At 37.6% G+C, this 20955-nt stretch overlaps 4 protein-coding genes across 5 annotated transcripts; 1 reads left to right on the plus strand and 3 right to left on the minus strand.

The window, feature by feature from the left end:
* Positions 1-2415: 2415 nt before the first annotated feature.
* On the minus strand, positions 2416-6411 carry LOC114364470 (insulin-related peptide 1-like). 2 transcript variants are annotated; one of them, XM_028320638.1, is made up of 3 exons: positions 6326-6411; positions 3657-3861; positions 2416-3056 (listed from the first exon to the last, which is right to left on the minus strand). In XM_028320638.1, the coding sequence occupies exons 1-3, from the start codon at positions 6353-6355 to the stop codon at positions 2881-2883; spliced, it is 411 nt and encodes a 136-aa protein (XP_028176439.1). In that variant the 5' UTR covers positions 6356-6411; the 3' UTR covers positions 2416-2880. The 2 variants fall into 2 exon arrangements, with proteins under 2 accessions (XP_028176439.1, XP_028176440.1); XM_028320639.1 differs by lacking the exon at positions 6326-6411 and adding an exon at positions 4446-4472.
* A 139-nt stretch (positions 6412-6550) lies between these two features.
* On the plus strand, positions 6551-9547 carry LOC114364468 (polyprenol reductase). The gene is made up of 4 exons (XM_028320635.1): positions 6551-7056; positions 7335-7523; positions 8936-9243; positions 9406-9547. The coding sequence occupies exons 1-4, from the start codon at positions 6729-6731 to the stop codon at positions 9496-9498; spliced, it is 918 nt and encodes a 305-aa protein (XP_028176436.1). The 5' UTR covers positions 6551-6728; the 3' UTR covers positions 9499-9547.
* A 175-nt stretch (positions 9548-9722) lies between these two features.
* Ostgamma (oligosaccharide transferase gamma subunit) lies at positions 9723-12759 on the minus strand. Its single transcript, XM_028320634.1, has 6 exons — positions 12563-12759; positions 12192-12473; positions 11833-11973; positions 10992-11280; positions 10469-10658; positions 9723-9831 (listed from the first exon to the last, which is right to left on the minus strand). Exons 1-6 carry the CDS (start codon positions 12638-12640, stop codon positions 9816-9818), a joined length of 996 nt encoding a protein of 331 aa, XP_028176435.1. The 5' UTR covers positions 12641-12759; the 3' UTR covers positions 9723-9815.
* A 2575-nt stretch (positions 12760-15334) lies between these two features.
* Positions 15335-20547, minus strand: VATPc (vacuolar H+ ATP synthase 16 kDa proteolipid subunit). Its single transcript, XM_028320651.1, has 3 exons — positions 20317-20547; positions 17710-17899; positions 15335-16218 (listed from the first exon to the last, which is right to left on the minus strand). The coding sequence occupies exons 1-3, from the start codon at positions 20384-20386 to the stop codon at positions 16011-16013; spliced, it is 468 nt and encodes a 155-aa protein (XP_028176452.1). The 5' UTR covers positions 20387-20547; the 3' UTR covers positions 15335-16010.
* Between the last annotated feature and the right edge of the window lie 408 nt (positions 20548-20955).

The following is a 20955-nucleotide window of genomic DNA, read 5'->3' on the forward strand; positions in this document are numbered from 1 at the left end:
CAATGAAATTCTTACTTTTCTTCTCGTTATCGATGGAACCAGATGGAACCAAATGAAATCAAATTGTTAATGTTGGAAAAACAAATACAAGTAAATATTATACATTACATTATATACAATAACTGAATTAAAGTACTTTGTCCGAAACACTTTAATAAGAAACCGCACGTTTACGTTCACGAGTATCAAAAGAAAGCCAATCTTACTAATGCCGTAGGTATATGATAACTGCACTTAAGTTAATGTAAGCAGCACAAAGTTCGTTTAAAATTAAAGCCAGCGTTCTGAGGCTCATCTAATTTATATGTTAAGTGCAGTGTCTCCTTTCGCGAAAAAAGCAACACGGAATGTTGACTTGTTATTGTAAATGTGGGCAGACGAGCGGTTGAAACGACCCGACAAAACTATTTAAAGCCTATGTAGTAGCTTTTTCATCATTTTACTAAGTGGTTGGTTGATTGGTGGTTGGTAAAAGCTCTCGTGTCAAATTGTATTGGATAGAAGAGCTTTTGAGAACACCTCAATGGGACCAACGACCTTCTGCACCCTCAATCAGAACAAAACCATATTTATTTTATAAAATATTGTACAAAGAAATCGGCAGCCACAAAACGATTTCTTTGATTTCGAGTGAAACGAATCGTGAGTCAAAAAATAATGTAATCTTACCTGCGAAGAGTTTCAAAATGAAAAGCGTACAACAACATTCATTGCGGAAGTCAAGTCAATTTGGAATCATTGGGGGAAGCCTATGTTTAGCAGTGGACGTCCTGTAGCTGAAATTATGATGATGAATAATCATTGCCAGCAATAAGTAAGGTTAACTTAAAATAAAACTTACTCACGACTGCGTTTCCCGCCCGTCTGCCGGCTACGTCATGCAAACCCGATGCTGCGCTAGCATAGCTATAGGTACCAAGCGGCAAAGCGGCGCTATGCAACGCTCCAGACAGCTCGCCTTGAAAGCTCTTTCACCAATAAAGTATTCACACAAGTCGCTCCGTTCCCATCATTATATCGCGTTTCTTCAAACACAAGCTTTTTGACGTTTTTGGCGACTATCTAATATGATATTTTAAACTATTATGTAGCATTTTCACTATTAATTATCACTGTTACGGGATTTTGCAACAAAACACTTTTACAAAGGTAAACAGATATTTACCCTCCCGACGTTTCAACTCGGTTGCACGAGTTATGATCGCGGGCAGACTGAAGAGATGCGGCGTCGTCTGTTCCGGCGCGATTAATTTTCTTCACCCACCCGCATTTGCACAATATTACCTTTATAAAAATGTGGTAATTTATCTAATATCAATACTGACAAATACCCTCATCATTTTTCTATAACATTTGATTTTGTAACTTTACTCGATGAGTTCTGTAATTTTGTGCGAATGCAACCATCTGCTGAAATTCAATATCGCACGCGCGTTGCCAGATCGAAAGCATTTTATTTATTAGTAAATTTCACATGCACCCAGTGCTTAAAAGTTTTAAAAATATACAATGCCTTTTTATCTTTTAATTGTACAATTCCTTGAAATAATCCTTGTTTCCTAGCTGAAAGTGTTATTTTTGAGCTAAATTCTGACAACTGAAGTTTTAAATACTTCTGAGTTTCAATTAGAGACAAGAATAGGGTTAAAAGAATATGTACCCACGCAATTTATGCAAAGTAATTAAGCATTTACTCAGCTACAAAGAACATAAATAAGTCTAACTTAGGCTCTGTGAATAACGCAATTCAAATTACCTTAGAATAATATAAATTCTAAGACAAACTAATTAACCAATTCCATGTAAGTAATCCATAAAGACACCGTTCCTAAAGTAATTTAGTATTTGTCTTACTTGAATTGAAATAACGTTATAATTGCAACACCAATTTATTTATTCTTAATTACAATTCCTTTAGCATTGAAGACGACAGATAAGGCCAAAAGCAGGTAATTTTATGTACACTTACTATAATTGAGCTGAGATTTGCGATCTACAACTACCCGTTTCCTAATCTCTACTTCCTACGACTACGGGCTGCGGACAGAGGTAAAATAAGTATACACATAGAAGTTCTAGCTTCAATTTGCCTAAAGCTAACTACCTACCTTACCACAGCTATGTCTTTGAAGGCTTTGTTTATTGGCACAGGACACATCTAGATGTCTCCACTGTGCTCTTAAATTCTTACTCTAATGAGTACATGACTAGAAATGAAGTTGTTTAATACATGTAATAAATTCTTAAAGACTAGGTAGTTAAATAGACAATAAATTCTTTTTTTATTTGATAGCTGAAGCTGTAAATGGAAGACGTGTACTACATTTAAGTTCTTCTGAAATGGTAAAATATATTTGTAGTAGATCTTTGACCGAATGGAAAGCTAGTTCGAATATTTCTTAATTAAGTTCGATATAATTCGTATATAGTTATGTTAAATTTTCTAAATATGCAGTACAATTTGCAGACTAACATCTATCTAATAAGCTCTCGTAGCGTTGACTGACATAGTTGATGTCAACATAATTTATTAAATGCTAATCTACCTTAGCCTCTGACATACAGCCAGCGTGACTCTAACATTTTCATACAACTTATCAGCCGTCGCCCGGGCCCTAGTTCTACAATAATTTACGGCTGTCAATCTGTATGGAAACATGCTGTATATCAGATGCGTTTTAGTCACCTATAGGATTACGAGCATATTCAGTAAAAATATCTAACTTACAGAAGCGTATGTACAATTTGGCTGGCTACTACTACGGATGGATCGGTTAGAGCTCGTTGATTAAATAAGAAATTACTGTTAAACAACACAATAGTAAAAGGCGTGGATTATGAATAAGCTGGACAGTCAAATAATTAAATAGTAGGGAAGAATTAGCAGTAAGTCATTAGTTCGTTGATGCTGCAGGCCTTTTCACAGCACTCGTTGACGACGCCGGGGAATCGCTTGCCGCGGGAAGGGAACCCGAGACTTCGGGACTTGTGCAGCGACATCCAGGGCCAGTCGGGGTCTACATCCTGGGTTTTGTAGTAGGGCGACAGGATTGCCTCTGAAAATGTTGAAAAAAATTCTTGTGACGTAGGTATGCTTAAAACTCAGTTGAGATGAATTACTGGGCTATTTGGGCTGGGTGTCTCTATTTTAGTTGAAATGCGAAAGTTTAAAATCTTATATTACTAGGCTGTTAGGTTAGGCATTTATGATTTTAGCCACGAAACAGTAACTTAATGATTTTAAATCGCTTTAAATCTAATAAGTAATCACTCTAGCTTGCAATATGGCATCTTGTACATTTTGTACTGGACCGCGAAGTACAAATTGTGATTTTAAACTTTAAAATAGTTTGCACCAACGTTTTTTATCTAACCATTTTATTTCAAACGACTGTCCAACCAGCTAGGGCTGGGTTTTCTGTAGCTTTCCTTCCTAGCAATAAGATTGCCTAAATTGTGACACTTAAATTTTGCATTTCTTTTTGGGGACCGTAAGATACACTACGTTACTTTATAATAAGACAATCTTACGGTCGTAGGGTATCTGACGGTCCCCTCTCGTATATCGTTTAACTCGTATCTCGAATATCTCGTATCTCGTACTATTTATTTGTCAATTGGTTGTGGTGTGTAATAAACAGTATGATCCAACTCACCATACATAGTGCCCGACGACTCCGACCGCTTGCCCATGCTGCCCTCATCGAAGCACAGCACCGCCAGCATCCGAGCCAGGTTCCTGCCGCAGTACATCTTGGGTCCTTCGTTCTGCTGCAGCAGCTGCCCGCCGCCAATATGGCCGGTGCAGTACGAGATGGTCACGGAGAATGCAAGCACGGCGAAGAGATGCTGGAACTTCATCTGGAAGATTCCATTGATTAAGAATAAGTTTGACTAGTTTTAAAGCATGTTTGACTATGAACAGCTTTAAAATAAGTTTTTTAACGCCTTTTACATATTATTCTGTGCTTTTCATCATCATCATTTTATGACGTCCACTGTTGAACATAGGCCTCCCCTAACTAAAATAGTCGAGGCATTAGTCAAGATAGATAGGGATTTTACTAATCAACATCGATTATAAGAAACGCTCATCGCTTAGCTTCCTAAACTATTTAACAAGAGTCCTCTTTGCCGTGGCATAACAAATGTTCAAAAAGACCATAGTTTACTGGAAAAAGTTTTGTCAAATATACAACCCCTCAAAGAGAGACGACGTTTTGATTTTAAATGCATAATATCAAACTGCAGCGGCAAATAAAGTTTTAAACTTCTCCACTTAATGTACCTACTTCAGGGAAACTCCTGACTTTGTTGTTCCATTGAAACACAATGGTATAGCAAAGCATAGGTACATCATGTATCTACAAACAGTACAGTACAGTAGATACACCAGAAATTTTGAAATATAGGTTTACAAATTACAAATAACTATAATCTCTTACCTTTGCTAGTAGAGCGGCTTTCTTGATCTCTCCCAAACTTCGAATGTGTTCAAACACGTACGATTCCTCATTTTATACCCGCGATCACCAGAGGGTGCCATTAATATTCAACAATATGTCACCTGCCGTGGTTCCTAAGGGGATCCTAATGAATCCTGAACGCTCTCGTGAAGGCTGTGCTCTCAGGTGGAAATGTAGGTGAGTGTACAACAGGTTAGGGGTATAACTCGCTGTATTCGACTATCCCTTTCTTTAGGAAAAACAAGTTTTGCTAGAAATGGACAAATCTTGTACGTTCAAGATGATAATCATGGCAATCGTCGCCGGCACATTGTCATGTTGTGACTATTTTTGTTACAAATGCGAAATACCCTTGGCATCTTCCAGCAGACCCAGATAATTCGTGAACTAATTTAACTAGTAAATAATTAAAATTACATACTATAATACGATTGTCTACAGGTATAGGAATCGACTTTGAACTGACTTCAATTCCAAATGTGCTCTGGTCGCATTGCAACTTTGCAACTATAATTGTCTTTAGACCCATTTACTCTATTGGATCTATTGGAAGCCGTGTGGTGACGGCAGAGTAGAATACATTTGTCACCAACCCCTACTCTTCCCGCGGGTGTCGTAAGAGGCGACTTAGGGACTACACATCAAACAGAGAATGGGCAGCAGCGCTCTCTGAAAAACATCAATCTTTTAAACTGCGATCTCCAACCCGCCTGCCAAGCGTGGAGATTATGGCAAAACCCTCCACTATAGTGGAGGAGGCTCATAGTCCAGCAGTGGACTGTTAAGGGCTGTTGATGATTGATGATGACTCTATTGGATACCCTGAGAGCCAGTGTAATATGAAAAAAAATATTAATTTCTTACAATAGTGTTCACCCTTAATCGTGTAACCTTTACGTAGCCAGTGGATCGTGCGACTTGTTCAAGCCGTCGGTTCCGATATCCCAGCCGTAACGGCTTGTCGCCAGAGCCGTCGCCTTGGCGCCATATTACAGGGCTGAGTGGTAACAAATGATAGAAATTTAATTTAATCAAATTCAAATCGTTTTATGTGTTCTTCGATAGCTGGACGGACGGCCTATTGCAATTTGCAATCGAATAGTTCTATTAGAAGGAATTTTAATAATTGAGTTTATACCTATTACAAAATATTATTATCTGCCAATTCGCTGCTTCGATTAGATCCCAGGTCCCACTTAGAATAAGAATCCGTTTGTTTGTTTGTTCTCTCGTAGCAATTTCCTTCAAAAATTCATCCGCAAAATCTCATAAAACTGCCTTATTGCTCGACTGGTTGCGTAGGAGTCGTGTAAGTTCATATAACAATGACCATAATAATATTATTGATTTTTAATTATGTTCTAGGTCTTATTCCGTTGTTCAGCGATAAAGGTGATTATATGACTACAATTTTGATACCTTACTTGTAGCTGTAAATGTAACAGTGTAACTGGTGTAACTTTCACACCCTGTATTTTAATAATCTTGAATTCATTGGACAATAATTTACTTAAAATTTGTTTACGATGGAAATTTAAAGGTACCTGCGAGTGAGCTTAGTGGTTCGCACCCGTCACATCGTGTGTTCCGGCCCGCTGCGCCCCGTCCGACGCCGCCGGAGCCCGACGTCTTGGCGCCGACAATGTTCCTTTAGATTCTGTTAGTTATTTTATACTATAGGATAGGAGAGATGGTGAGAGTAAACAACATACCTACTTACTTCTGCTTGTGTGGTCGTACTGGTCGTTATAAGATAAAACGTTATAAAAACCATTCTGCCTGCTAACTACCATTTTTAGTAATCTGTAAGTAGGTGGAAGAGATCAGACACCTTTTGCTACAAGACCTCCTGGTTTTACCTGAGTCGTCACTTTAGTCATTTTATGCATACAATATCCCCTTCTATTATATAAACGTTTTTAAAAACAATAATTTAATAAAAGTCAAGTCCTTTCACCGTGAAGACCAGAGAGCAGTTATTTCTGCTCTCTGGTGAAGACCCTTAAATTAATTTATTGCCATTGCCAGTAAGAAAAAATAAACAGTCAGCTGATAATGACAGCTGTCACTGTCAGTTAGTCGACTGTTGTTGACAGGTGTTTGTTTCCTCGATTCCTCCCACCACAGAAAAGTGGGTCAAATATTGAAAGTTTTAAACTAAACATCGGTCGTCCCGTTACTTAGAATGTTTTAAGACTTGAATTAAGGCTGGCCCAATGCCGGACATTTGTATAGCGGCAAGTGAAGTGAACACACACCACCATGTTAAATATCCTGGACATAGCGTTCTTAGGATTGGCTTCTGCAGTGACTTTTACGGGTTTTCTCATTAATAACTTCGAGAAACATGTGCCGGCGTTCATAATTAAAGGGTTTAGGTACGGTAGTTTCGCCTACAAAGGTTCTGATGCGAATTTCCTACAGTTAATTGAGATACCTAAGTCATGGTACCGACATTTTTATCTATTCGCTACGTGCTTCGGAAGTGTTACTCTAATTTACATATTTGCTGTTTATTACCTGAACTACGGTGTACACAAGTACGTCTCGTTCTTCTTGAGGATATTTCTTGAGCAGGATGAACCTTCAGGTAAATGTGTCAAGTATTTTTCCCCATTAATTGGATTTTAAGTACATAGTAGTTCTGTTTCCTAAAAAATTAGTAAGGTAATCTATTGGATATCCAATTATTCCACTAACTACTTAGATAAAATTGTGACAAAAAAGAAGGGAGGAGGAAGGAGAAATTATTCAAAGCATAAACTAATTTGCAAGTAGGTACTACAAGTCCTTATTAGTAATTAATGACTTAAGTTTTATAAGAAAATCCACTAAGGATTACTTATTAAAATCATTCATTAATTTCAGTGTCTGCAACGGCAGTGATGATAGTAATGTCTCTGCTCATGGTGCAATGTGTGAGAAGGTTCTACGAGACATACTTCGTGCAGGTGTTCGCCAAGTCCAGCAGAATGAACCTGAGCCACTACTTGGCGGGAATCATTCATTACTTCGCTTGCTTTGTGGCAGCTGTGGGGCAAGGGCCACTGTTTTGTGGTAAGAAACTGTCTTCTGTATGAATTATTATAGCCTCGTAGCGCCCACGGATTTTTTGGATCCTCTTTAACTACGACCCGACCGTCCTTCTTATAGGACTTATAGTTATAGTCCTATCAGCCCAAGATTTTGAGTTGAAATTCGTATGTGTTAGAGTTACCGGTTTGAAGTGAAACTTTCAGGGTATAATTATGATTATATTAGCATGTGTTTTTAAATTCAATTATTTGTCTACCTTTTGTTCTTTACAAAGCCCATCGGGCCACAAATTCTAGATTAAAAGGAAGTATTAAGTGATGTAAAATTATATAATACAAAAAATTAGTAGTGTAAAGAGTATTAAATTAATAATAATAATAAATATAATAAATATTTTTGAACAATTTCACACATAACGCTATCTAGCCCCATAGTAAGCAATTAATATGCTTGTGTTATGGGTGCTCGCTTAACGGATATACTACATTATATACGTTTTAAATACATACATATTATACTAGTAACACCCAGACCCATCACAGAAATTAAAATTCATCATTTCAATTTCTGCCCGGCTGGGAATCGAACCCGGGACCTCTCGGCATAGTAGTCCCTTTTAGAACTACTACACCAAACGGCCGACAAATAATTAATTAATTAAATTAATTATTAGTGAAAGATAAGTTGCATTTTTATATTAGTAATATTCCATAAACCAATATAACACAAAGCCACAAACTAAAAATATTATGATATTTTTAGTACTAGCTTCGACCCAACCGCCTTCACAAAGTACATATTATTTCAAACCAAGATTTCGCAGAATTTCTGCCCTAAAAATGCAAAGTAATTATCTCTATTTAAGTAATACCTATTCGTTAGCAACTTTTTGCATAAAAACATACTCGACAACCACGGATTATCATAAAAAATGCGATTTACTAACTACGTGTTAGTGAGCCGTCCATACCGCCGGCCATTTTTCAAAAAATCCCATCTGTCAATTGTGACAGCCAATGGTAGCATACCGGAAACTGTTCCCTAATATTTCGTTCAGAAATCGAATTAAATTATTTCTTTAAGCCGCGAAATTTCAAAAATCTAGACAAAGTTTAATAATATGGCCTTCTGAAAGGCGCATGGGCGGTAATTGAAAGTTAGTTGAAAAAAGTTCTGGGCTGTAGTCGCCATGTTTATTTTGGGTTATCAAAAGGCGCGTGGGCGCTACGAGGATAGACTTAACTGTTCTTATTTAGACTTTAACTTTTTTCTGGTGTTGTTAGGTCCTAACAGTTAAGAGCTCATTTAGAAAGATTTAGTTATTTGATACTATAATAATAGGCCATAATTCAATTCAAAAGTGTATTCAACCTCCAACAACCAATTTCCTCATAGGAATGTAGCCTCATCAATTTTTTTCGGTATAATTCCAGGTTCCCAAAACAGAGAAAATGTAAACTGGAATGACACATCAACCAAGGTCTTGGCTGGTCCATGCATTGCCGTTTTCCTCTGGGCCTGGTACGAACAATACCAAAGCAACTTGATTTTTGCAAACTTGAGAAAAGACAAGAAGTCCGGTGAAGTGGTCACAGAAGATCATGGACTGCCCAAAGGGCGAATGTTCCAATATGTGTCTAGTCCACACAGGATGTGCGAGTTGTTGATGTATACAGTTCTCCTGCTTTTGATCCCAACTAAGACATTTTTCTGCATTTATCTGTGGGTTCTGGCAAATCAGGTATGTTGTGGTAAATTGCAAATAAGATTAAATCAGTTTAATTATGATTGAGCATATGAAAACCAATTATTCATTGGATTTTATAAAGTAACTACTAGTAAAGTTGTTATGATGTATATTTTTATGTCTGATTTAATAGTTGAGAATTATTTTTATTTCCAGATACAAACAGCTATTCAAGCACATGAGTGGTATAAGAAGACATTCAAGAATTACCCTAAGGAAAGGAATGCTATTTTCCCTCATGTTCTATGACAGGTCTGAGCTGAGAAAATCTCTGATTAATGTCTATTTGTAGTAGGAATAAGTAGTAAAATGATAATTACAAGACTGTTAAATGAGGACTATAAAACTTGAAAATAATGGGGCTCTTAATATTTATTCAAATTTCAATTATATTTAAGATAAATTATTTTAATTGGTAAGAAATGTAATGTAAAACATTGATTATATTATAAAGAAAGATTTTGTTATAACAATATTTTTATTTTGTTTCAACATAGCTTAAAATGGAAATTAAATATTGCATCACACACACACAAAATAAGTGCACACACTGCTATCACCTTACTTTACTTGAACAGGAAACTGAAACAAAGAGAATAAAATAGTGTAAATCTTGTCAAGTATTATGCAATATGCACTAAACAACATTCACTGAATCTTGCATACCTCTATGCAAATGCAATATTGCAATAACAAATCACTCTTAGTCAAGGTTAGTCAAATAATTTTATTTGATGTTAAAATTTTAGAATATCTAAGATTAATGCCCGTTTTCACCATCAATCCCTAATTTTTAAGTGACCCCTATGTTAACACACAGGCATTTTGTTTTCATAGAGGTCACTTAAAAATTGGGGATTGATGGTGAAAACGGGCATAAGATAGTCAAATACTTGGGTTGTGGTCTTTCATTAAGACTAGGAGCAGATCACCGACTTTTAGTTGGGCGATAGTTGAGCCCGATTCTAATTTGTATGAAGAATCGGCCGATAACAAATCGGTGTAGTGTGCCCACTTTCATACATCTCCATACTGATTAACAGCCCGACCCAACTATCGGCCAACTAAAAGTCGGTGGTCTGCGCCTAGGCTTAAACTTCCCAAAAGAGACTTGACTAAACGTAAATAAGTATTTTCTTTTTCTCCAAATAAATTCTTTGATAAAGTACTATAAATAATTGTGTCAACCAACACTAAAGAATGTCGAAGCATTACAAACCTGTAAGGATACCCCTGTGTTTTCGCTCTGAACACAGACAGAAGTAGAGAGAAGAACACGCAGACTAGAACTAGCCCGACCACGGACTGGAAGCGGCGCCTCTTGCCTTCAGCCGGAGCGCGCGCCGGTTCGTTCTTGACGCCTCCCGCCGCTTCTATCATTAGGATCATTCCAACTACCACTGCCCCATCTGTGGTGGAAAGCTAAGGAAATATACTGAAGTATGTATGTATTTATGATACAATTTAGACATGATAGATTTTACATCCCTATCAGCCCTCTCGTCATTTAGCAGTGCCCATAATAGTGATTAGTCCTATGTATTGAAAGTAAGTAATATACTAAAAATATATAGCCTTGTTAGTTTTAAGAGTGAAACCTGATTATTTATGCATTCAGTTAATAATAAAAATTCACTATCAGTAAGCAAATGTTAACCTATTGAAAAACCACTGGCTTGCTATTTGTAAGATTCAGAAGACAGTAAAAATCTCCAATTAATTTCTCTTTGTAAAAAGGATACTCAGAATAGCAACTATGTAACTCTCCAGCACAAACTGTCCATGGGAGCCACCGTTGATGTAAACTGGCCCGTTCTTGGTCCTGTGGAAGAACGGTGGGCCTCTGATCTGGTTCCACATCTGTCCCGAGACCATCGCAAAGCAGAAGAAGACAGCTGCCACTGCCCACATCTGTTTGTTGTACAGAAACTCGAGGTTGTTGCGACGGAGGTACAAGAATCCAGCGACCAGAATGAAGAGTGTCGCAAAGGCTACTGCTCCTGAGTAGTTAGGTGGACGGAATATTCTGACCTGGAATGTAACAAAGTCTAATTAGAAATTGGAAACACATTTTTTATAATAATATTACTTCTTGGTTCTGGGTTTTTTAGAAATAAACTATTATTATTTATTATTTTCAGAAATAATGTTAATTAAAATGTTTTCAGTTATGTCAAAAAATACTCCGATTATTCTCAGAAGTAATAATGTTAAGCCAAATAAGGATCAAAAAGTCTCAATACCAGAGATGTTAAGAAAATACGCATTTTAGAAGAAAAAAAGTTTATAAACAACTAATAATCCTATTAGTTCTTTCTAATTCATAGATGGATAAGTATTTACTATGAACACTCTTGGTAAGTAATAAAAGCTTTATGACAATTTTTATGTGCCCTTACAAGAGTTCAATTAAATTTAATTAAAATCTATGTTTTACAACATAATATGTGTATGAAGAGATTAGAGAGAGGATTTGTTGATTTATTTTGAATTAGGCATTCATTTGTATCATAAGATGTATTCATCATAAATTGTCAGATACCTAATAAGTTAACTGTTATGGAAATATGGTAATTTTTGTACCTGCACATCAGTTCTGTCTTGTATCCACTTGGCGATAGCTTCAGCGTGGATACCAGCACGCTCAAAGTCCATTGAGTCTGCTGGTTTGGGCTTGCCTTTGGCGGGGAAGTGCATGATCACTGGGGCTGTATTCAGGCGGAGCTGGAAAGGTTTTGTATACTAATTAGTAAAGTACAGTGTAAACTTCGTGGTCACAAATATGGAGGATCAAGGGACAATATAAACCTCTTTTCTTATTAGAATAACTGTATAACCAGATGTTCTTACAAGAACAATAACATTACTGATAATAAATCTGTAGTTAGTTAAGAATTGAGGAACTGATAGGGATTATGGGCACAAAGAGGAATGCTACATACCATTTGGAAAACATCCGAACCTTCATCAAAGTCAACCATACCGAAGAATAGCTTGTTGTTGTACGACTGAGAGAACCTGAAGGAGTTAGCCACGATCATGTACTCGTCGTAGACATGTTGGCAGATCGTACAGCGGCGAGCTGGGGCCATGGCCGTGAACATCACAATGAAAGAATAATCCCTCGGAGGCGACTTCACATACTCTTTGAACTTATTGAAATTCAGCGGGATGATCGACCGCTTCGCTGTCATATCAGCCAGCTGCTGCAGCTTCTCCTCAAGCTAAAATTCAAAGTCATATCATTATTAAATTCCAAAAGACCGGCGCCTGAAGCGAAACGTAACGTTGCACTTGCAAGATTTCAACGCACCCCTTTAGCCCGATTCTGCGCTTCACCTTGGTTGTAAGTCAGGATTACTACTAAACATAGTAATGCCTTGAATTTCATTGTGTAAATATTTGTTTAGACCTATTTTATTCGAGCTTTTTTGGAAAATTTACAAATCTTCTGATTCTGAAAACTTGCCAACGCAAACGTCAAATTAGAGCAATGACGTGTTTTTACATAATCTGTGGATTAATATTTACGGGGTTAGTTTTTAGAAATAAATGAGTTACTGAAAATAGCTGGTATGAATACTAGCTTTATAGTTAGATGAAAATAACATAGAGGAATTCCTCTATGGATTTTAAGCTACGAAATAAAAATACGAAAAAAATAATGTGGGCATCGTCGTTCGTTTCAGCCAAATGATATCCACAGCTGGACAAAGGCCTCCCCCAAGAATTTCTTTATCTACCGGTCCTGCGCTCTGCCCGCTTACAGACTGTACCCGCGACCTTCACCCTATGCTTTTACCAGATCGTCGGTCCACAAGTGGGAGGCCTGCCCACCTAGGGTTGCCAGGCGTCCGGCTTTAGCCGGACATGTTTGGCTTTTTAGGGGCTTGTCTGGCCTGTCCGGCTTTTGTTAGGCTTTTTATGTGGCTGCCGCGCCAGTCGAAACTCGAGCCACAGAATAATGTTATTATTGTTTATAACCCAGAATAACATAACGATCTGTGACAAACTAAATTTCACGCGGGTGAAACCGCAGGCAAAGCAAGTTTTCAATAAATGCCTGCCTTGACGTTCCGCATTGAAAGGGCCTTCTCATCATCTACCCCTCTACAGGAATCGAACCCGCAACAGGCCCAACAGGCAAAGCTTTGTGTTCGTCCCCCTAGCCTTTCGTTATTTGCTCAGTGTGCTCTCCCTAGTTGTGTTCTGTTCTCTCTTGTTGTGTGTACCTATTCGAAATTGAAAATTATTTTTCCAACTGGAGAAATAATCAGGAATGGAATGAAATGGCAAGATGTTACTTCAGAAAGGGTATCTATAAAACCAAAATTAAAAATTTATGATAGGTAAATGTAAAAAGCAAAAGAAAACCTCAATAACTCAATACGTACATTCGACATTCTGTTCACGTCACTTTATACGAAATTATTTTTACGACAAACTATTTTAAAATGTTACTTTGCTCTGGGGTTCTGGGCCCATAACCCTTGTTAGGGATATATTAAGTCCGCTACAGAGCAATAAACACAGTGGTTGGTAGTAACATAATAAATATATTGGTATCAAAGCACACGTAGAATATTTACAATAGAGAGTTCGACACAGCCATTACACAGCTAAAGACAACATCACATTTGAATATAAATGACAGTTCTATCATAGCGGTTCCAGCTAGCCAGCTCTACGTTATACAGCATGAAGGTGCTCATCAACAAAAAGTAACCTAAAAGGTTACAAAAGTAACCTTCTGGCAACACTGATTTACGGGGCTTGTTTTTAGAAATAAATGAGTTACTGAAAATAACTAGTATGAATACTAGCTTTATAGTTAGATGAAAAAATAAAAATACGAAAAAAATAATGTCGTTCGTTTCAGCCAAATGACGTCCACAGCTGGACAAGGGCCTCCCCCAAGGATTTCCTTATCTACCGGTCCTGCGCTGCCCGCATACACTGTTCCCGCGACCTTAACCCTATGCCTTTACCAGATCGTCGGTCCACTAGTGGGAGGCCCTACATCTTTCTTTCGGCCCGTGGTCGCCACTCGAGAACTTTTCTGCCCGAACGGCCGCCATCGTCTCTACCCACGCACTGCCACTTGATGTCGTTCACTGGTGGTTCTTCTGCAGATCTCATTTCTGATTCGATCACAAGTGTGGGCATGCTTGTTTCTTTTATTCTTTTTTTAGATTAGTGCACGTGGGCAAATGTAGCCTACCTACAATATTTCATTTTGCTAAATGATTAACATAACTGGAGGAGCATTGCCTTAATGCACTAAATTCGCCTTTTATCTAACGTAACCTGATAACGTTCGATCGAACGGATTTTGATGAAACTTTACGGTATTATTGATTATAACCCAGAATAACATATAGGCTATAATTTATGACGATCTGTGACAAACTAAATTTCACGCGGGTGAAACCGCAGGCAAAAGCTAGTTTTCAATAAAGTGTTCGTCCCCCTAGCATTTCGTTATTTGCTCAGTGTGCTCTCCCTAGTTGTGTTCTGTTCTCTCTTGTTGTGTGTACCTATTCGAAATGTCTTTTTTCGATTGAAAATTATTTTTCCAACTGGAAAAATAATCAGGAATGGCAAGATGTTACTTCAGAAAGGGTATGTACCTATAAAACCAAAATAAAAAAAATATGATAAATGTAAAAAGCATAAGAAAACTAAAAAAATTGGATTGAACAGAAACACTGGATTCATAATTTACAGTAGTTGTTTTCAAAATATTTTATTAACACAATTCATTCAATAACACCAAAGATTATAACATTCTCTAACATGAAACCTAAAATAAAATACAATTTTACCTAGATGTATTTACTTACCAATTTATAATCATTCAAACATCATATTTTCGACTATGAGGTATACAGAATAAATATATTTGAAATATTTCACATTATAAGTCGTCAGAAATGTTTTATATAATAATTATTATATTATATAGATAATTTGATTACGACAGTGTCATATTAACGTTGAAAGCACCGCCCTAAGCTGCCTTCCTAAGTTTAATACTCGTTCGTTCATAATGTAGATCGATAGGAAAATAAAACACACAAAACAATAAAGTAGAAACAAAATAATATGGAATGTACAAATCATGTTTATTTACTGATTCCTGGCAATACAATGTTTGTGACTCGCTTTTGAATTTATCTCAGTGGTCACTCGAGAGAGTACAAGTAACATTCACAGGCCCATAACAGTATAATAGGATACATACATCCACTATAACACTGAAAGCTATATAGCAGTAGATAGACATCAAGCCAGGTTTGACCTCAACTTCTCAGCAATAGAAATATCGGTACATAGTACCCGGGGGTTTCAACGGTTCATAAATTATTTAAGATAACTCGTTTGGACTTAAATTTCTACTCTAACTGTACATTAGTTTCGCCTTACGCTAAAATAATCTAAAAGTGATATCGTCAGATGGTATTCGCGAGGGATGTGACGCGCAAATTAAGTGATATGTCGACGGACGATTCCTCCTGTCACCGAAACACAAAGATACGTCGGTAATAAATTAATAATTAAAGTAACAGTCATCGCTCGGTAGCGTCGGTACATGATTGGGATTCGAAGATTGTGATTATTATAAAATTGAAATAGAAAAAATATTTATACAGGTAGCGGCGTGGCGCGCGGGGTCGCAGCATCGAGACGGCGCGCGCGGCCGGTGTCCGGCCCGCTACCGGCGACGACTTTGCGCGGGCGCGGGACGGCGCGGGGACAGCTTACTGCTTCGTGTACAGGTAGATGGCGACGATGAGCCCGTACAGACCCAACACCTCGGCGAAGATGAGGATCAGGATCATTCCGACGAATAACCTGGGCTGTTGTGCAGTTCCGCGGACGCCGGCATCACCCACGATGCCTATGGCGAATCCGGCGGCCAGACCCGAGAAACCTACGGCGAGACCCGCTCCCAAGTGGATGAACCCTCTGGAAAGAAGCAAACGATACTTTGTTAATAAAGACAATACATAACAAACAAATCTGCAAAGTGAATATTGTTGGTTCAAAACATCCCTTTTTCTCTCCATATCAAGCTTGTAATTGATATTTGTATGGGTATTGCCTTCTCAAGTGTGTGCATACGTACATCACACTTGTCAGGTATCCGCTTATCTCTAAATGATTGATCAGGCTTTATCTACTTATGGGTGAAGCGAACACAGCTAATCCTGCTCATGTTCATGCCTAATATTACATAAATTTTGCTAAAAACCCATTTTATTAAAATTATATATAAGCTACATTCCACAGGTATTATGATATGAATATGATTCATGTTATAGGTACATTATTTATTCAGATGATAATAACCATTTTATTATTCTTTGTAAATTGTGAGTGTCAGTAGCATTTTAAATGGCAATTCAGTGTTAATTCATTTTAGAAAGTAGGTACATACACAATATTACAGAAAGTAAGGAATTACTTTAAGTATGTTCGACTTTAAGATTATTAGGTCATTGCTATTTAAAGATCATTTAAAGAGGAATAAACCCAATACAAACAACAATACTATGCAGTTTTGATATAGACAGTTTTATACACACTTTTCCTGTAACCTTCATGTGCCATATTATTGTTCAATGGACCAAATTGAAGGCCTTATCATCAGGGAAATAGTTAATTTGTCAAGCATGACAAACCTGTGTTAACAAAATAATTGTCTTCAAAAAAAGTGTTCATTATGTATTTAAATAAAATCAAACAAAACATCAAAGTATGTTTGGCCTCAAAACTTTTTTTGTTATTGTGAAAAGATTTATTTTTTGGAGAAATTGAACAGCAAGCATCTTTTTATTGAATTAACTACACACAATAACGAGATTTGCTATTGTCTGACTGACCTAGTTATGTTGATGATCCGCTTTTGCATTAGACACTAAAATATTACTAAGATTTATCACTGTATCAAAGCAGAAGAATGATTATTATAATATTTGGAATATTTTATGATGCATAGGCACATGCAGGCTTCTTTGACCATGCATGGAGTGAACTTTCCCAGAAAATGCTTTTACTGCCCTTTGAAGATATACTTAGTTACACTACTTAGTATAATGCTGGTTGCAAACCAAGAGCTAAGCAAGTTAGTTTAGTTTCCCTGTTCTCATAGTGTGTGCATGTTTTTCATGCAATACAGTTTACAGTCGATAGATGAGTATGGGAAACTGCATCAGCTATCATCAAACTTAGCTTAACTCTTGTTCTGCAACTGGCTTAACAGAACAGAGCCCCGATTACGGTAATTTTTAACGTCTCCAATCCAGACACGCTTCTCGATTCTGCAATACGATTGGTCGTTCAACAGCGTACGTCAGCTGTTTTGACCAATCGTATCGCAGAATCGATGAAGCGCGTCTGGATTGGAAACGTTAAAAGTTACCGTAATCGGGGCTCTGATAAGAAAGTTCTCATTACCTGTACAGGGGGTAGTTGGCTGGCCCGTCCAGGGAACCAGCGATCAGGACAGCCACGACCAGCCCGTAGATGGCGATAATACCCGCCATGACCACAGGAATGATGGACTTCATGATCAGCTCGGGCCGCATGACCGACATCGCCGCGATACCCGTGCCTGACTTGGCGGTACCATATGCGGCTCCCAGCGCTGGAATTGGGAGAAATAATAATATGATAAAATAGATAGATAACATAACCAGTGGCGGCGTAGCATGGGTTGGCACCCGGGGCGATTACCCCCTCCCCCCTCCGTTATAAGTCCTAAGGCACCCCCTGGTACCCATCATTTTGGGGTTACCTACCGATTCAAAGATGAAAGACAATCGTACCCCCCCGTATCATGACATAGACCGCCATGCCATGCAGATGCGCCATGCCATGCAGATGCGCCAGTGAGTACTAATCTGCGTGACTTGTGTCACGCCCTGATGCTTGGCACCCGGGGCGGACCGCCCCCACCTTCCCCACAACATGAAGTTCTAGTCTGTCTGGTTATGATATGAGTTAATGACTAAAGCTTGTTATCATTTATTTTGTGAATTGTTAATCATTTCTGCTGAAGTGGTTGTTAATAAAAATATGTGGGAGAGTGTGGAAAACATGCGGTAGGCAGGTTTTGATAACTGCACTAAAGTCCAGTTACAGATATTGGTTTTTGCACTGAATGAAACAGGTTAGCAGGACTCAGGACAGCACAATCATTGTGTGCTTTGGTTTTGACACTAATTGTAAAGCAATACAGTTGCGACAGCAGCATCTGTATTGATATTGCAAACAAGATAAGTGCAGTAGAGCAGAAACTTCAATAATATTGATTTACAGATCTGTTACATAATGGTTAAATAACTGATAGTTGCTGGCTGAAATAACATTGCTCAGCAGCTTTGAAATGGAGTGTATCTATGAACTTATATGACACTTTTGGTCTGTCTGTACTGCCCTTTCTGTGGTTTCCTATACTTCCATGAAAAAGCTTAAAGATTTCACTAGAAGCCTTCATATCCATTAGATGTTAGTTTGTATTGTAGACTCCCTTTTGAGGAAAAGGATGATAGTCAATGTGGAACTTAGTTATTAGTGCATGTAATGATTATCTTACATAATTTATGTAGTTAGTCAGTCTTCTTGACTGAATTACATGTCCTGTGATTGCATATCAAGTTTAATCAATACAGCTGATGTCAGTTATCATTACATAGGTGCTAAATTAGTATGTGAGGAGTTATGTCCTCATGCACTAGCTAAATAAGGCATACTTTCAATGAAAAACTTGTGAAATCAGATTTCAATAGTCATGTGACAAGATTAATTAGTCATAGTTTAGTTTTATCCATGTTTCATATATTTTTTTATGATCCAGTTTAAGTCCCAGAGCCTATATGGTAATGCAAAAAGAATAAGATAATGACCAGTCATGTGGTCACTTGAATTATCAAAAACTACAGTAAAACTAGTTTTGATTTTTATGAAAGTTGGTGTTTAGTAATTGGCTGTCCAGTTATCAGGAGTAGAAGCTGATTGTTTCAGAATTTCAGTAGATATTGAACTTGGTACTGATGTACCAATCTATGGTGATCACATGATGACAGATAACTTATGTCAACTTGATTGGAATTATGACATATGCAGCTGCTTTATTAGTTGGAATAGAGGCTAGATTATGAAATCCTGTAAGAATTCTTGATGTCCAAGCAAGTAAGAGAGGTTAGGTCAACACATGACTCCCAGCTGACTTGATCACATGATAAACAATCATGTGACAGTTGACTCCTTTTTCTATGGATTTTGACATCATTCATGGCTTCTTGTTTCCCAGGGTTCTTCATCGTCATAAGAAACAGTAGCATAGATGAGTGGTAAATTGTTTGACATTTGAATGGAGATGTATTAGGTGGAATAGAACTTATCCAGACTGTTCATTCATACGAGTTGGGTGTTTTCTGTTGTGTGAGCTACATAGTATGGAAATGGAGATATTTATATTCATTCATAAATGTTGGGTTTTTCTGTAGGAACAATGTGTGAAGCTACATAGCCTACTATGATGAGTCATAGGAGTTGCCTTTATCTGAACTATTATAAACAAAAGGAAAATTGAACAACCAGGGAATGTAATTCCCAGAATCCAATTTCAGTATCATTGATTTAGTTGCAATTCAGGTCCTTTGTCGCGCAGTACTACCAACCTGCACTAACAATTAATCAGTCACATGACCAATAATCTTACATTTCAACCAAAATGCAACGCCCCTGCTCGGGAATCCGGTCTTTCATGCCAATTTCATGCAAATAAGAATGCCTTCCAGCGCATTATCGACTCCCGAAAACTATCCCGTCATATATATTTATGTATGTCAGACAGACGAACCACAAGGCGCGGCTCCAACTATATTTAGGATGCCTAAAATAACATAACCAGACAGATTTTACGTTACACTAACACATTCCATACCAAAAATCTAAACAAGATCTCAAATTCTGGATGAATTCACGAGATGAAGGGACCGATTTCGGGAAATCGATAACGAATCAAGACAGCCATTTCAATCAGGACAAGGCACATACCGCTAAAGATGATAGCTGACGCTGCTCCCATAACTCCGAAGAAGGGTCCGTAGATTGGGTTTTCGGCCATTTTGAACTTGAAATGTGGGAGTATTTACAGGTCCCAAAAACTGTGATGACTATCTGCACACACTCACTCCACGGAACTACTTTGGAACAGACAAATATGGCCCAAGCTTTGCAAACTCGATAGAATGGGTCATATGACGATTGATGTTCAAGGCAGTGCTAGATATGACCTAAGTTCTGATTGGTTTTAGGACGTCACTTCCGAAATGCGCGACCAATCGTGAGCTTAGAAATCCGCAGCGGTATGACGTTCATCATTGATGTGGATCGCTGGCCAGCAAATATTCTACGCGCATGCACTGTTTATCAGTTTCAATACTAATAGTTCATTTTAATAACTAAATTATGAGATTTCATACTAGTGAATTACAAAGATATAATCTAATAAGAATTATTTTACATGAAAATGCTTATTAATAGAAGTAATTTAGATTCACAACATTTTAAGTTAATGTTATGATTTTGGCTGTGTTGCCTAATGAGATAATCAAGATCCAGCTAGTACATTCCAAAATCTTAGTCCACCTTGCAACTTGAGTCTTAATAACTTTGATTAAAATACAGTGTGAG

Source organism: Ostrinia furnacalis, unplaced genomic scaffold, assembly GCF_004193835.3.
Source record: "Ostrinia furnacalis isolate ACB-3 unplaced genomic scaffold, ASM419383v2 OfSCF7437, whole genome shotgun sequence".
Taxonomy (NCBI): Eukaryota; Metazoa; Arthropoda; class Insecta; order Lepidoptera; family Crambidae; genus Ostrinia; species Ostrinia furnacalis.